This window comes from Manis javanica, chromosome X (assembly GCF_040802235.1).
Source record: "Manis javanica isolate MJ-LG chromosome X, MJ_LKY, whole genome shotgun sequence".
NCBI lineage: Eukaryota > Metazoa > Chordata > Mammalia > Pholidota > Manidae > Manis > Manis javanica.
The window spans coordinates 140,793,129-140,809,141 of record NC_133174.1 but is presented as its reverse complement, the minus strand read 5'-3'; the positions used below and the strand labels follow the sequence as shown (position 1 = coordinate 140,809,141).

At 43.0% G+C, this 16,013-nt stretch overlaps 2 protein-coding genes across 7 annotated transcripts; both read right to left on the bottom strand.

The window, feature by feature from the left end:
- Positions 1 to 6,651: 6,651 nt before the first annotated feature.
- On the bottom strand, positions 6,652 to 15,821 carry CMC4 (C-X9-C motif containing 4). 5 transcript variants are annotated; one of them, XM_017648251.3, is made up of 3 exons: positions 15,683 to 15,821; positions 9,048 to 9,115; positions 6,652 to 7,020 (listed from the first exon to the last, which is right to left on the bottom strand). In XM_017648251.3, exons 2-3 carry the CDS (start codon positions 9,103 to 9,105, stop codon positions 6,860 to 6,862), a joined length of 219 nt encoding a protein of 72 aa, XP_017503740.1. In that variant the 5' UTR covers positions 9,106 to 9,115; positions 15,683 to 15,821; the 3' UTR covers positions 6,652 to 6,859. The 5 variants fall into 5 exon arrangements, with proteins under 5 accessions (XP_017503740.1, XP_017503737.1, XP_036880948.1 ...); XM_017648248.3 differs by lacking the exon at positions 15,683 to 15,821 and adding an exon at positions 15,429 to 15,639; XM_037025053.2 differs by lacking the exon at positions 15,683 to 15,821 and adding an exon at positions 10,725 to 10,862.
- On the bottom strand, positions 10,323 to 15,820 carry MTCP1 (mature T cell proliferation 1). 2 transcript variants are annotated; one of them, XM_037025052.2, is made up of 5 exons: positions 15,683 to 15,820; positions 11,011 to 11,162; positions 10,725 to 10,895; positions 10,592 to 10,643; positions 10,323 to 10,506 (listed from the first exon to the last, which is right to left on the bottom strand). In XM_037025052.2, the coding sequence occupies exons 2-4, from the start codon at positions 11,113 to 11,115 to the stop codon at positions 10,596 to 10,598; spliced, it is 324 nt and encodes a 107-aa protein (XP_036880947.1). In that variant the 5' UTR covers positions 11,116 to 11,162; positions 15,683 to 15,820; the 3' UTR covers positions 10,323 to 10,506; positions 10,592 to 10,595. The 2 variants fall into 2 exon arrangements, with proteins under 2 accessions (XP_036880947.1, XP_017503735.1); XM_017648246.1 differs by lacking the exon at positions 15,683 to 15,820 and adding an exon at positions 15,429 to 15,636.
- Positions 15,822 to 16,013: the final 192 nt, after the last annotated feature.

The following is a 16,013-nucleotide window of genomic DNA, read 5'->3' as shown; positions in this document are numbered from 1 at the left end:
GCAGAAACCCTCCAGGAGCTGGAAAGGGGGGTATTATAAAGCCCACCCATAGTCCTTTCAACTCCCCAGTGTGGCCTGTAAAAAAGCCAGATGGCTCCTGGCGTATGACCGTGGATTACAGAGAACTGAATAAAGTCATACCCCCTATGCATGCTGCTGTCCCCTCTATTGTAGGCCTGATGGATGCCCTCCGCCATGACCTAGGAACATACCATTATGTGGTAGATCTTGCTAATGCCTTCTTTTCCAGTGACATTGAGCAGGAAAGTCAGGAACAGTTTGCCTTCATGTGGGAAGGACAGCAATGGACTCTCATCATCCTCCCACAGGGATCCCTCCACAGCCCCACCATCTGTCACGGACTTGGCTACATGGGAGAAACCGCCAACGGTGCGGCTGTACCATTATATTGATGATATGATCATGCCTGATTCTCTTTCAGATCTAGAAGGTGCGGCACCTAGACTGCTGCAACATCTACAGGGGAAAGGATGGGCTGTGAACAGTACCAAGGTTCAGGGACCTGGTTTGTCTGTCAGATTCTTGGGGGTCGTCTGGTTGCGTAAGAGCAAAGTGATACCAGAAGCAGTTATAGATGAAGTCCAGGCCTTTCCTACCCCCACAACTGTAGCATTGCTGCAGGACTTTCTGGGTCTTCTAGGCTACTGGAGAGTGTTTATCCCGCACTTGGCACAAATTCTGAAGCCCTTATACCGGTTGGTACGAAAGGGCATCACGTGGGACTGGGATGAGACCTGTGCACCTGCCTTTACTACAGCAAAACGGGCAGTCAAGGCCGTGCAGGCCTTGAGGGTGATAGACCCATCAAGGCCCTGTGAGCTGGATGTTCATGTGACTGAAGACGGTTATGGCTGGGGTCTCTGGCAGCAGCTTGAACAAACTTGCCAATCCATTGGATTCTGGTCACAACTCTGGAAAGGGGCAGAGGTACGATACACTTTGATAGAAAGACAACTGGCCGCTGTGTATCACGCCTTGCTGGCTACAGAACCCATCACGGGAATGGCCCCGATAAAGGTAATAATGACCTATCCCATCTTGGGGTGGGTACAAGACGGGACCCAAAAGCCAAGGACTGGTGTGACACAAACATCCACACTAGCCAAGTGGGGTGCTTACCTGCAGCAGCGTACTGCCCTCTCTAGTAGCCCCTTGAGTGAAGGACTCCAACGCTTGTTGGGGCCGGTGACATATACTAGTGAAAAGCAGGAAGAACTTGCTTTGGAACCATTAGTAGCAGAGAGTCCCTATCAGGACGGAAGAGCCCCTAGACCCGAAGAATGCATGGTGCACAGATGGCTCCAGCCGTGGGCAGCCCCCAAAATGGAGGGCCATAGCTTTCCATCCTAAGACTGAGACAATATGGGTGGAAGATGGGGAGGGGAAGAGCAGCCAATGGGCAGAGTTGCAGGCTGTGTGGCTTGTGATCAGCCAGGAGCCCTCCCCTAGAGTTGTCTGCACTGACAGCTGGGCTGTGTATCCGGGCTTGACCCTGTGGATACCAAGCTGGTACCATACCAACTGGCTGGTTGGTCACCGACCCCTTTGGGGGCAAGAATTGTGGCAAGCCTTATGGGCCTGTGGTCAGACTAAAACAGTTACAGTATATCATGTGACAGGTCATTTGCACTGTCATCCCAAGGAAATGATGAGGTGGATAAATTGGCCTAGATATGTTGGTTTAGAAAGAAAGCCTGCCTCTGATGTAGCCCAATGGTTACATCAGCATTTGTTGCATGCGGGGCAAAAGACAATGTGGGCTGTAGCCCATCGGTGGGGCTTGCCTTTGACCTTCGAAGAAGTTAGTAGAGCCCGGCAGGAGTGTGTCGTGTGCTCCAAAAGGGACTTACACCAAGTTCCACAGCAACATGGGACAATAGCTAAGGGACTATACCCCTCATCAAGTGGCAGATAAACTATACTGGGCCTCTACCTGGGTCAGAAGGATATCAGTATGCGATGACGTGTGGACACAGCCACTGGACTTGTGGTTGCTTTTTCTGCCCATTGTGTAGACCAGCAGATGACCAGAAGAGGCCTGGAGCGTCTCTTTGCCACCTATGACTGACCACAGGTAATTGAGAGTGATCGGGGCACCCATTTTACTGGACATACACTGCTGGGAATCCAACGGAAGTTTCATGTGCCGTACAATCCTACTGCAGCAGGCATGATAGAGAGGCACAATGGCTTAAAATCCGGACTAAAGTCAGATACCAATAGTCTGCGGGGATGGTCAGTCCACTTATGGACTGTGCTATGGCATTTGAAAGAGAGACCCCAAAAGGGAGCCCTGAGCCCCGTAGACATGTTAGCACATATGGCTGCCTCCCCTGTACAACTGCAAGTACAAACCAAGGGAGAATCACTGAAGCCCAGGTTTGGCCACCAGAATAACATCTTGCTGCCAGCACCAGCTGCACTGAACCCCGGAGACTCCACTGAGTGGACGTGGCCTTGGACCTTTCAACACATGGACCAACGATGGCTGGCTCTCCTGGCACCTTGGGGACAAGGCCTGGAAACTGGCCTTCTGTGTATTCCTGGAATAGCAGCATAGTGGCCCCCAGAGGTCACAGTAGTATATCCTGAACGGCCAGAAGGTAGGAGCATCTTACCGGGGAGTTTTGTTTTATCATTACAGCCACTGCATGCACCTCCAGTAGCACTACATATAGACCCTTCAGTAACCCCCATGGGGAGAGGAATAAAAGTATGGTACACTAGACCTGGAAGGGACCCCCTTCCTGCTACAGTCCTATCCCAGGACCACTCTCTTGCATGCATCCTACCTGATGGACAAGATTTGCCTATGTTGGTGGCATTAAAATGTAGTCTTATCGCCCCTAAGGTCTTTGTGGATTAGGAACCTCCTCTAGCTTGAGGATTATTATAATTTTTGTTCAAAATGTTGTATCTTAATTTTTGTTATTATCTCTAAGTTTTTGTTACCCTCTGTTGCTGTTGTGGAATCTGGTTACAGTGCACCAGCTTTCTCGCACAGGGACCATTGCAGAAGATTGAGAGTGTGTAGATTGTAAGGAAGAATACTGGAGGGGTGGAGTGTGGGGAAGTTGGGGTTCCTATGGCCAGGATCCTCACTGAACTTAAACCACCTGATGCTGTAACTGGCCTATTGCTAGGCTACTGCTTCCACAGCCATAGGCAATAAGATATTATTGACTGAGTCACTATATAAAGAGCTTGGCCCAGGGCTCTGGGCAGAGGCAGAGATGACAGAGGATTACAGGCCTGCAGACTGTTGGATGCAGACGTAACTCTAGTGCTCGACCTACCGTCGGGAATCAAGCCCAGTAATAAACCGTTTCGCCCCAAGAATGCTCTAGTGTCATTTCCTTGGTCAAATTGAATCCATAGTGAACTTGCCCGGGGCTGAAACCCATTGGCAAGACAGCTACTAGTCAACCAAGTGATTAAACTTAGTGTCCCTAATAGCCCACTTAGAGGCTTTTCAGTCTCTAAAATGGAAGATGAGATCATAGTTCTGACTTTCCCAGTTCCTTCCCGTGACAGATTCAGTGCTAACTGTGGTCCCTAAGACATAAGTGTTAAGGTTCTCTAATGGCTATTTTGTTTTTCTGTGTGTTATAATATCTAACAAGAATTAAGGTTGAAATCAGTATCTGCCAATAGATGTTGACTTAAATTGACACAGCTCTGAGTTTAAAGAACAGAACAGAACCATTCATGTAAAGCTTTAGGACCCCTAAATAAAGTAGTATACCTTAGGAAAAACTTTTTAGGACAGTCTGAACTTGAGTAGTTAAGTAATTTTGTTATAAAGCACAGGAAAGTAGTCAATTTGATGATGTAGTGATTCCTAATGTAAACCTAGCGCTGCTATCAATTGGTAACTTTAAATGTAATTTAGATTTGTATATGATGTAAACAGTTATAAAATAATTTAATTGTTTTACTATTAACAATCTTATTTAAATGATTTCATGAGAACATAGCGCTGTTACCTTGGTTTGTGGACCAAATGTCTCTAAGGCAGCATTTCTCTAACTCTCTGGAGAGCATTCATCTTGAGAGATGCTGTCTGCAAAATAGGCTCACTGGGCTAACTTTGGCAAGCACTGCATATAGTAATCCTTTACAAAGAAATGTAATGCACATTAGCATGTGAAGAGCTCTGAAGTCTTACAAGGAAAGATCTGTTCACTAGCATTCCCCAAATTTAACTGACCACAGAAACCTTTTTTCCTGTTACAGCAATTCCTAGAGACACTTTATGGAATGTTGCTTTAAAGAACAGCTGGTCTCAGTAATGGTATTTGAACATCAGGGACTGTTCTTGTATCTTAGTCCATTAATAGCAATGTAGGTTTTTTCTAGCATGCTGGCAGAGGTAAGGAAGGATCCTCCCTGGTACGGACTGAAGTTTCTGTCCCCCAAATTTGCATGCTGACATCCTGACCCCCCAAGGTGATATTAGGAGGTGGGGCCTTTGGGAGGTGATGAGGTCATAAGGGTAGAGCCCTCTCTAATGTGGTTAGTGCACTCGTAAGAGACCCAGGAGAGCTCCCTCACCCCTTCCACCGTGTGAGGACACAGCAAGAAGACACCAAACCAGGAAGTGGGCTCGCACCAGACACGGAATCTGCTGTTTCCTTGGTCTTGGACTTCCAGCTGTTATCAGAGATGCGTCCTTGATGTCATTGTGAGAAAAAATTCAATAACGGACACAAAAAGCGGTTGAGCTTTATAAGTTTATTTGCAAAAAAGAGAATAGAGAAAGCAATAGTACACGTCCCAGAGTTGTGCGTGGGCAGACCCAGAAGGGGTTGCCTTCAGGTTGCCTTTTGTACAGGGAGATGAGTATTCACCAAGTGGGATTAGGTTTCAAAGGGAACAGTTTTTTTGGCCTTTGGGCTTGTTCCAGCCTCAGGATAGTGGACAGATGGTTGGCTGTATTTGGTTTTCAACAGGAGTGTCAAGGCTCAGGGAGGTGTGATTTCTTACTATGGTGAGGACAGAAGGGTATGATTTTTACTATGTTAATAGATTTTGGGGTGAAGTTCGGGTCAATTTCTCCTCCATGGTGGAACCAGCCCGTTTTAGCAGTGTACGTCTATACCCTCACTGCACATCCCAACAAAACAGCTCACACAGGATGATTGGAATGTAAGCAAGCATCCGACTTAAGTCCCCCTTCCTCTCCCTGCTTCTATTTACCTATCTACCTAGTGTAACACAGCCACCAGAGCTGTGAGAAATAAATGTAAGCCACCCCCATCTGTGGTATTTTGTTATACGAGCCCAAATGGACTGAGACAGGGATCTAACAATTTGTTTCTGCGCTTGCTTAGAAAGTCATCTTTTTCTTTTTGGTGGGGGCGGGGTGGAGAGCAGGGTGGAGCTAGCACAAATTTGAGGAAAGCAAATGGCTTGATACTGTCTCCTATCCCCAACACTACACTCACTGACAACTGTCAACAGGCTTCCTCCAGCAGCCTTGTATTAACATCAATCTCTGCTGTAATAGGTTTTGATTATAAGTATATACTCACCTAAGAATTCTATTTGTTGCTGCCTGCCTGATGTCTTATGAATTTTTTTTCAGTTTTCTCATGGTAAGTTACAAGTCCCTAAGTATTCCAAGAATCATTTCTGTGCCTTTCCTACCACTCACTTAACAATATTCAGTGCCTTCTTCTAAGCACTGTAGTGGTGATGCAAAAGTGGGAAGAAATGTTCTTACAGGCACCTGTAAGGACACTTTGAATTATTGGAAATGTAACAGGTATGGAATTGGGTTAGAGAAACCTTAGTATTTAGCACATAGTCTATGAAAGAGGTCACAATTGTGATGTTGGAGGGGTGAGTCTTCACCTAACATATCTCACGTTAGGTCTATGAATATATGTAGTAACCTGAATTTAAATGCTAAAGAGAATTCATTAATACCAATTCTCCATGGACAGTGACTGGGTGTCCTACAAATTTAATTCAGTTATGACACTATCTGGAGTTAGCATCAGATCTCACTGGTTAAGTGCTGAGTCCCACAAGACACCTATTCCAAGTCTAGGTTGTTACCTGTGCTTCTGATTGGCTATGAATCTTGAGGTTCCCAACGGTGCTTTCCAGTTCAATTTGCTAGAGTGGCTCACAGAACTCCAAGAAACATTTACTTAAATGTTTAAGTTTATTATAAAGGATACAGATGAACAGCTAGATGAAGAGGTACACAGGGCAAGGTTCTGTGCGCAGGAGCCTCTGTGGCTGCATTCTGGTTCACCAACCAGGAAGCCCTCTAAACCCCAATTGTTTTGGGGTTTTTATAGAATCTTCATAACACAGGCATGATTGATTAAATCACCAGCCACTGGTGACTGAACTCAATATTCTCCAGCCCCACCCCAAAGATCAGGGCAGAGGTGGGGACTGAAACTGCCAACCCCCTAATCATGTGGTTGGTTCCCCTGGCAACCAGCCCCCATCCTTAGGAAACCCAGGGACTTTCCAGTCACCTCATTAACATAACAAAAGGCACGTTTATCCCTTTTGACTTAGGAAATTCCTAGGGTTTTAGGAGCTCTGTACCAGAAACGGAGATAAAGACCAAATACATATCATTAAGTCATAATACCACAACTACCAAACCAAAATTTTTCACCTACCAGGTTTATTTTAGCAGCTCAGTTTTATTACATTCTACATATTTAATATATTTATATTTATATTCTGTTCTGCATAGATGGCATATTCTTTAACTTTTATAGTTGACTTCATTTGCTGTTTGCTGCTACCTGGCCTTAAGGAGAGTCAGGAGGACAAATAAAACTTGCTTCGTGAAAATGTGGTGCAGCATTTAACTTCTCAGCGAACTTGACTTTGATGTGTACTTCAGTGTCAGCTTTTCTTCGTCTTCAAATCCTGAACAGACCAGAGATCTTCCCTTGGGATATCGAGCACAACACTTAAGCAGTTCGTGGATGACAGCCTGACACTTAGATTCCATGTAGTTGTTGGCTGAAAAACAGGCAGGCAGACCCTAGTCATGATCTAAGGCACAGGGAGGTTTAGATTGGCGCTTCCCCCTCCTTTTCACTTTACTGTATCTACAGACCTGAGGCAGCATGTACTGAGGGCCACTGATTTCTTTCTGATTTAAACACCAGTCAACAAGTAATTAGGAAGACTATGTTTACAAAGTAGTCAAAGAGTATAATTAAAAATAATTTCCTTTTTTTTTTTAGTTAATAGCTTATGTGCCTTTTCTACAGCTCGTTTTTAACCTCTCTCTCCTTCCTTTTTTGGTCATTAACCCCTTTTTGTTAATTTGGTGAATTAGCAAAATGCATGTATCCTTCATGGAATTTTGCATGCAGTTTAAAGTGGCTGCTGGACTGTCCCTAAGTCTGCACACCTGGGGTTGACAAATTACAGCCTCAGGGTTGAATTCAACTTTTTTTTACAGCTGTGAGCTAAGAATGGTTTTTACATTTTTATAGGGTTGTAAACACACACACAGTATACAACAAAGACCTCCTAGCCTCCAAAGCCTAAAATATGTCCTATTTGGCCCTTTATGGAAAACATTTGCAGACCCCTGCTATACACAGATCCTAAGTCAAGGTGGACTTGACCTAAAGGTTCTAGGGCAGCTGCAGTTGACCTGAATACCTGGATACTAAAATAGGGTGCATGAAAGTTAGCCCAGGATAGGAAAGACAATTCTCATCGGAAATGGAGCATAAAGCAGGGTGGCTGAGTCCAGGGTTGGAGCCAGACCAAAGGGGTTCAAATCCTTGCTGTACCCCTTACTAGTTGTGTTACCCTGGGTAAGTTACAAACTTGTGTGTCAATTTCCCCATCTATAAAATGGGGGTCATAGTAGCATCTATCTCATGAACGAAAGGATTAAATGATTTAATATGTTTAAAGCTCTTCTAATTGTGCTTATCATTCAAGGAGTACTTAATGCTAACTTTTAGTCTTTCCAACCTTCAAGCCTCCCGCACTGTAACCAGCTCTAACTGAATTCTTGTTCTCCCTTATCCAGGCGTTGCTAATTCAAATCAGGTAAGAATTTATTTGGGAGGATAAACTGTAAAAAACATTTTTCCCTTTTCTTAAATTTAGAGGAAGGGAAGGATGAATAAAATGGCATAATTTTATACATTAACATTTTAGATGAAAAGATTGTATAAAATACTGCTTACATCATAAAATAAAAGTTCAAGAATGAAACTTAAAAAGTCAACAGAAATATGTGAACAAGGGTTTCCTTTGGTGGTGAGCATTTGGGTGAACTTTGAACATTTGTCCTTCCTACTCTTATCTGTTTTCATAGGCACCGATCTCTATTACTTTAATGGAAAAGTTATCAAAGAAAGTCAGTTTTCAAATTCAGATAGCCATGGAGCTTTTTCTATTTTTTCTGCCAGTAATCATTCACTGATTATAAAAAATAAAATCCCGTAACATTTAGTCAAACTTATTGGCTAATTTAAAACCAAATGGGGCAAAAATGGACAAATCACATCAAATAAGCTTTAGGTGAGAGTAAGTTGCTGACTTCGGCAGCCTGAATTCCAATTATATTTTCAATACCTCCTTCTAACCTGATTGCTTTTAAAAAGTGAGTTTTCAGCCACAATGAAGTATAACCAATGCACTTAAAACGAGTGTTTAAAAAAAAAAAGCATTTTGCTCATCCTAGTAATTCTTAACTCTGGGTGCACATTAAAATAACCTGGTTAGCTTTTTAGACCAATTCCTGCCCACACCCCTGGAGGTCTGATTTAATTGTTCTAGGCAAGTTTTTAAAGGGCTCCAGGTGATTCTAATGTACAACCATGCCTGCAAATCCCAAGCTTAGATAACACCACTTTTTCTGCATCTTTGATGACATAATGAGAAAGCTTCCAGATAATTACAGAAATATTACATTCTGAATGGAGTTAATATAGTTTGCTGATAAAAAGAACAATTGGTCTCTTATAATTAGTTTAGAGATAAAGTGGAAAAATATAAAAAAACATTTAACATATTACCTTGTAAACATTTCTGTATTTCACAGGCTTGTTTCTGGCACGGATCCTTCTGTGGCATATCCAGAAAACTAAAATAAGAAAAATGATTTTTATTTTGTCTTTTATCTATAAAGACTTTAAAGCCCCTCGAGATGGAATTTTCTTCTGAGACAAGCAGTATGCCCTTACAGTTGCTGGACAACAATTACACTAAAAATATTTCCATTCATAGGATGAATCAGATGTATTTTTATATCCATTTCATTCAATTTGGAAGATATAATAGCTTTACAAAAAAAACCCTTGATTTCAATCAACTCATCTTGAATACTGTAAACCAATGTTGGGCTAGAGAAGCTCGTGCCACAGCCTGATGGGCCTGTCCACTGCCTGGCACTACCATTCATAGAACCACACTTGCTAAGTAATTAAACCCCTTGAGCCTTTTTCCTTATTAGTTGTGTGTAAAATGGGGATACCTACCTCAAAACATTGATGGAAGGATTAAATGATAAAGAATATAAAGTGCATAGAATAGTGCCTGGAAGGCAGTAAGGGCTCATATACTGTATTAATTATTCCCAAGATTTTTTTAAAAGTAAAACCTTACTTTTAATATATATAAACCATTATGATAATTTTAACTCAGGAAATACTTTATCAAGTAGTAAATGCTTTCCTAGGAATCAGCAATATTTGGTGCTATTACTTCTAGAGGGAAGTGCTAGTTGAGCAGCTAAAAATGATTTTTGGAGCTCTTATAGAAACCAACTTATTTAAAATATCTGTAATCACAGAATGAATTTAAGTGCCCCTGATTTGGATCAGCAACTTCTAATAACTTGAAGACAATTCCAGAAAGGAAAAAGGCCCAGGAGCCTTTGTAGCTAATTTCATTAAGGCAGATAACCTCCCGCCCCACCTTTTTTACCCCAGAGCACCCTAATTTCTCTGTAGATCCAAGTTAGGTCAGTACTGGGATGGGAAACACTGGAGCAAAACCTAGGATATTTACAGGATGGGAGAAGGAAAGGCAGGTGGATTGCTGCAGAGCAAATAAGCGACAAATAGATGTTGATGCTGCTAGGAGCTGCTCTCTTCTCTCTAAATCAGTACCAAGTCCTTGGTGATCAGGGCATCTGTTCTGTAGCAGGTGCTGACTTTTGTGGGATTCATCAGATCCCAGTTCCAGCTGATGATGTCCATTAAAGGTTCTATGGCAATTTCCAAAGGAGTCAATTTCAAGTTACATATCCTGACTAAGTGTTTTTGTTGACTCACTTTCTGCCTGTGTAACCCTCTCTCTGCAGTTCCACTTGTGGTGTTCTTCATGACCCTTCCTAAACTTCTGTGTTCTTGAGCAGTTTTTCAACCCACTCCCTCCCTCCAGGCCCACAGGTGGGTGCACTGCAGTGGCGGATAAAGTGATTGCCATATACTGAACAGAACAGAGGAGCATATCTTCCTAGAATCCCAGCACCTGGAAAAAAAACAGATCATTAAAATCACCATAAGCAAATAAAGTGAGAAAGAAGGAGGGACAGAGGAGAAATAGAAATACTTACCAGGTTAATCATCAGGCAAAAGCTTAAGCAACAGCTCCTGTACGCCCCTGACCTGTCACAAAAAGAGACGTTTATAGAGTACGCTGTTACAGGGGCTCCAATACAATGGAACTTGATCAAGCAACATGTGTACCATTAAATGATGCTGGATCTGCCACAAGCGAGAGTTGTTATCCATGTAGCGCTCCTCTGGGTAGAGTTGCCACATGAGAGGTAGCTGGGAGGTAAGAAGGTGACTTGGTCTAGCTGCGTCACCTAAGGGAACCTGAACTTGCTGGACTCTTGCCCTTAGGAAACTCGTCTCCTGATGGAAAGAAATGACCAAAATAAAACCAAGGACTTCAGGATATTGAGACTGGTTAGAAACCAGGTTGCTTGAAAACAAAATCAATAAATAAACAAACAAAATGTAAAGTTACCTCTTCCACGACGGCCACCCACGTGCGTTGGTATTCGTCGCGGTAGATGCCCTCTTGGTGAACCCAGAGGTGATCGGGTGGAGCCCCCACATCCTCTCCTGCCATTCTGGGCTTTGGGTTCCAATTCTAGCCCTGCTTTTCTCCACCTAAGCCTGTAGCACCCGCGCACAGGACACAGGTGTGACTTTTTGGGTTTGAATGAACTCATCAGTGAGCAAGGTGACCTGGTACTAGCAACCACCAACCAGAACCAAACCTCATATATGTCTACTTGCACAGCCTAAACATAGCCAAGGACATGTGAAGCTCCCTGCAAGACAATGAAGTGACACTCAGGCAGAGACTTAGGTAACGCTAATGATTGACTGTGAAGCACTCATGAGTTCAGTTAGGTGAGGTGTTGTGTGGGAATGTAGGAAGCTGGGCAATGGTCTCACAGTCTTTGCATTCACAAAGCAGCATGTGACAAAATGTAGCTAGCAACAGAATATGCACAGGGGTGTACCTAAGGGTACACTGATTTGAGCAGGAAAACAGTGGAATAGATACATGCATGCCATGTTCTCCAGGTAAAAGCTCCTTCCAAGCAGTTCCATTTTCAACTTAAGATTGTGAAGGCCAAATCATGTGATAGCTTTGTAAATTGAAATTAAAAGTTTGTTTTAAAGGCAAACAACCTATTTATCAATTTACTTAGAAAGGTTACTTATAGCAGCTGGGCCTCACAATAACTTGACCTGCATTTTGCAGGAATGAATTGTTTGGACTTGGCTCATGATGTCCCAGGACTGGTTTCACTGTATTTCTGTCTTTGGCAGAACACAGATACAGCACTGGGGATGTGCCCAACAAAACAAAAGGCCTCCTATTCCCATTAGGTGGCAGAGGACCTGCAGCACATCTTGGGAGAGTCTTAAACGCACCAGTGAGATTGCCAAGAGCGAACAGTATGATGCAGCCCAGGAAAAAGCTACAGAAAAGAACTAATCGAGCTAAACCAAGCTCTCTTTTCAAGGACAACAATTGAGTCTGACTTTGTCCTTAATACTGTTCATTTACTTTCCCTGGAAGGAATGTAGAAAATACTTTTTATGGACTTTAAGAAACAGTCAGATTTTAGTGGATAATTTAAGAGTATCACAATTGCTATCCCATTGCTCTCTCAGTGGGTCTAACTCTGAGCCCACTATAAGCTCCTATCTTCGAGGGCTCTCCATTTCCAACTCACCTAAAGTGGAACCACTTCTCCTTCACCAAATCCCAGTTTCTCTCAATGGCAACACCACCTCTCCTGATCCTGCAGACTCAAAATTTGAGTTATCTTGGAACTCTTTCTCTCCTTCAGTTGCTACATCTTATCTGTCACTAATTCCAGCGAGCACCACTACCGGCTGTACCTAAGACAAATATCAGGCTCCTCCAAACACCAGGCTCATTTCTAACTCTTCCTTCCCAGTTGCCTAAATGCCTCCCCAGGCCTATCTCACTACTATTACTGCAGAGGAGTGCAGATGCCTGCGTTCTCTATGTAAACTTCTTGCCTCTAATGACTACTGTAGTATTTCTCTCTAAAATTCAGCTCTTATTTTGACCTCTAACTATAAATTGCCTTGCATTGTTTGCTATGCCTATTTCACAAGTCCTGTCTACAATCAACAGAGTATTGTAAGCTCCTCGATAGCAGGAATGATACAGTATTGGGCACCTCAAGTCTCAAATACTAGTCAAACAATGTTGTTGTGAGTGGGTGGTAGGTATGGTGAGTAGAGGGGAAACAGATGAAGGCCACATATACACAGGTAGAGACTGATTCTTTAGGTGTATTATATAACTATCTATTATTTTTTTCAAAGCCATTTTTTTTCCATTTAGCAGACAATTGTTTTGCCTCTCCTCCTCCCCAGGGCTTTGGAAAGGAGAGAAACAAAAACCCAGTGAATACTAATGCCAAAATATAGTAAAGTCTGGATTTTGAGTAAAAGGAAGTGTCGCCTTTTTAAAAAGTAGAAACCAGTGTTAAGTGTTTCAGGACAATCTCAACTTCACAGATAGGTCCTAGAAACAACCAACATACTGACATTAAAAATTTTTTTGGCTAAAAAGCAAAATTTTACTGGTTATACTGACATTATTAAAAGGAAATAATTCCGGTGGAACAGAGGGCAAACAAATTGGAGATGGTCTAAGTTACTATGAACCACTACAAAGAAGCCTATGAATCACTACAAAATATTCTTAGAAGAAAGGCAGCATGCTGGGCATGAGCTGGAGAAGCCTGGAAACAAACCCTAGCATATGACCTTGAATTTCTGTTAGCTAGCACTCAGAGATACCATGAAAGCCCAGTGAGAGGCAACTGCAGTGATCAAGGGACTGAGAAGCTGCTATAGAAGCACTAACCAATATCCTCAACAGAGAAAAGTAAAGGCTGAATTAGAGGAATTAAGAGTCCACAAAATCACAGGTTGTATTAATGGTATACCATTTCCTTAATGTGATTCTTGGAACATTCGCCTCTTTTTCTTTGGTCAAATAACTCTGGGAATCTTGTACAGTCATAAAGTACATTAGCATAGTAAAAGTTCTGGCAAACTATGCAGTAAAGAAACTTTATTTTGTTTAACATTCCCCAAATTTATTTGACTAGAGAACATTTTTCTGTGCATGACACCTGTTCCACTCAACTCAAAGATACTACGAGCTACAAACTGAAATGGTTTTAAAAAAGTGTTTGTATAGCTTTATCATCCATGAAGACACTAAAAGAGATTGTTCCCCTGGGGCTCACCTTGGTGCTACGGCCAGACCACACTGACCTAGATAGATAATTTTTTAGTAAGGCACTTTGTAAATTATGTTTTAAATGGATGATATACAACATAGAAGGGCTTTCTTTGGTAGTACTCTAAGACTATTATTTTTCCTTCAAAGAATGAATTATTTTGTCTCGTGTAAAAAAAACTGTGTAATTTGCTTAAATTTCTAAGTGTTTGAACGTTTTTAAACATTAATAAGTTGAATACACATATTTTATTTGAAGTCAAGTAATAAACTCATCCAATTACAATGGGTGAAGTTACCAAGAATGCAGGCCTTGGAGTCAGCCTGGCCTGCATATGAATCCTGATTCTACCACTAAGTAGCCTTGTGACTTGGGACAAGTTAACTTCTTTACAACTCAGAGGTATAAAATGAGAATTTAAAGAATATATTGATCATAATGGTCAGCACTTCCTATGTTTTATATATACTGACTTAGTATTCACAATCACCTGATTAGATAGATACTTATTATTACCCCTGCTTAAAGATGAGAGAAGGCACAGAGAAGTTAGGTAACTTGTACTACGTCACTAAGGTATTAAGTTGCAGAGCCTGATTCCAACTGGGGAAGTTTCCATATATAAAGTATATAAATGCTTAGTAGGGTGTCTAGCACATAAACTTGCCATAAATGCTAACCGTTTTATCCTACTCCATTTAAACGTTTAGAGCTCAATATTATAATAGAGAATATCATTCTGGAATATGAGATTTACTAACTCCAGCAATAAACAAAAGGTGTTTTTCTTCTTGAAGGTGCCTTATGGCACTATATAAACCCAAAACATCCCATCACGAAACATGAGTCATCCTTGCCCAATTACGGCATGTCATAGTGGCCACAAACAGTCATTGAAAATAATATATGGTGTCAAATTGAAACTTAAAGAGAAAATTTAGATGGGTACACTGTAATTGCACAGTTGAGATTTTGCCCCAGGTTCATCACATCAAAACCAGTCACTGGAAGATGTACCATGTGATCCTTAGCATTAGGTAAAAATGGAGGCTGCTGGTATATATACCACAGATAGTTTTCCTGGATGTGGGCCCTCTCTGTGGGGAGACTTGGGTTGGAACTGACTTGGGAGAAAAGAGCAAAGCATCAACACCTCTTCAAGTAGCACCTTGAGAATGTTCCCTTTCCAGTACTGCCATGCCTGCCTGGCTTCAAAACTACAAATGGAATAGAAAAGCAGATCAAACAAACCCAAACACTGATGGGCTCTGGAGGCGGCATGGCATAGATTTTTCTTTTGAGTTAGACTGGTTCCTGAAATCCACGTGTAACTCCTAACTTTGGGAGTTGGAAGATCTGTACTTTACCCCTGGCACGTTTGACATACCTCAAAGTAAAATTATTTTTACATATAATTTCACCATGTCTGCTATCATGAAGACAAGGACAGCTGAGGAAACTGTACTGTGGATATTTGCTGGGATACATCCGACCTTGAATAAATACGTTAAGTCCCCCATTTTCCTTCCCTGCATCAGATACCTAAAAAGCCTTTGTAGAAAGTAGCAGCAGCCAAGCTTAAGAGTGATACTTTTTCAGATACAGTACAGCACTGTTTCTGCAAGAGGTTACTCACATGAATATAATGTTTCTTGGGCTAATTAATCCGCCTCGAGAGCAGCGAGGCTAAAACTTCCAGGTCCCCCACCCGGACCACTCAAGCCAGGATCGGGACGTGAGCCTGGGGCGAGCCGAGGGGCATCCCGGGCCGAGGTCACCCGGACCGAAGTTACGAGGCGCGGGCCGGCAACCGGAAGTGGTCCAGGGAGAGTTGAACAAAATTCAGGGGCTGTAACTTGTAAACAGAACAAAATAAAATAAAGCCTTAACTGTCTTAGGACCGAATTTCAAAAGAGCGTCCCTCTGGCTCAAGAGGCCGGCGCGTGCGGCGAGGCCGCCTCAGAGGGCTGTCCCCGGAGCGTGTAGGCCGCGCACGGCTTCCTTCCGCGGGCGGGCAAAATGGGCGCGGGCCCTCGGAATGCGCCTGCCTGCCCGGCCGCCCCGGCGCCGCTCACAGACCACGTCGGCCTGCGGACCGAGAGCGCCGCCTCCCTGTCGCCCCCGCCGCCCGGCCTGACGCCCGGACCGTGGCCGGCCACCGCCCTCCACCCCCACGGCCACGCCTGCCCCAACCGGCGCGGGTGTTTCCCAGGTGTCGCCG

Coding starts and splice junctions, on each gene's coding strand:
- MTCP1 (XM_037025052.2), bottom strand. CDS start 11,115: ATGGCAGGAGAGGATGTGGGGGCTCCACCCGATCACCTCTGGGTTCAC. Junction 10,896..11,010: donor GGGTGGCCGTCGTGGAAGAG/GTAACTTTACAT, acceptor TCTTTCCATCAG/GAGACGAGTTTCCTAAGGGC. Junction 10,644..10,724: donor AGATCCAGCATCATTTAATG/GTACACATGTTG, acceptor TTTTTGTGACAG/GTCAGGGGCGTACAGGAGCT.
- CMC4 (XM_017648251.3), bottom strand. CDS start 9,105: ATGCCACAGAAGGATCCGTGCCAGAAACAAGCCTGTGAAATACAGAAA. Junction 7,021..9,047: donor AATACAGAAATGTTTACAAG/GTAATATGTTAA, acceptor CCTGTTTTTCAG/CCAACAACTACATGGAATCT.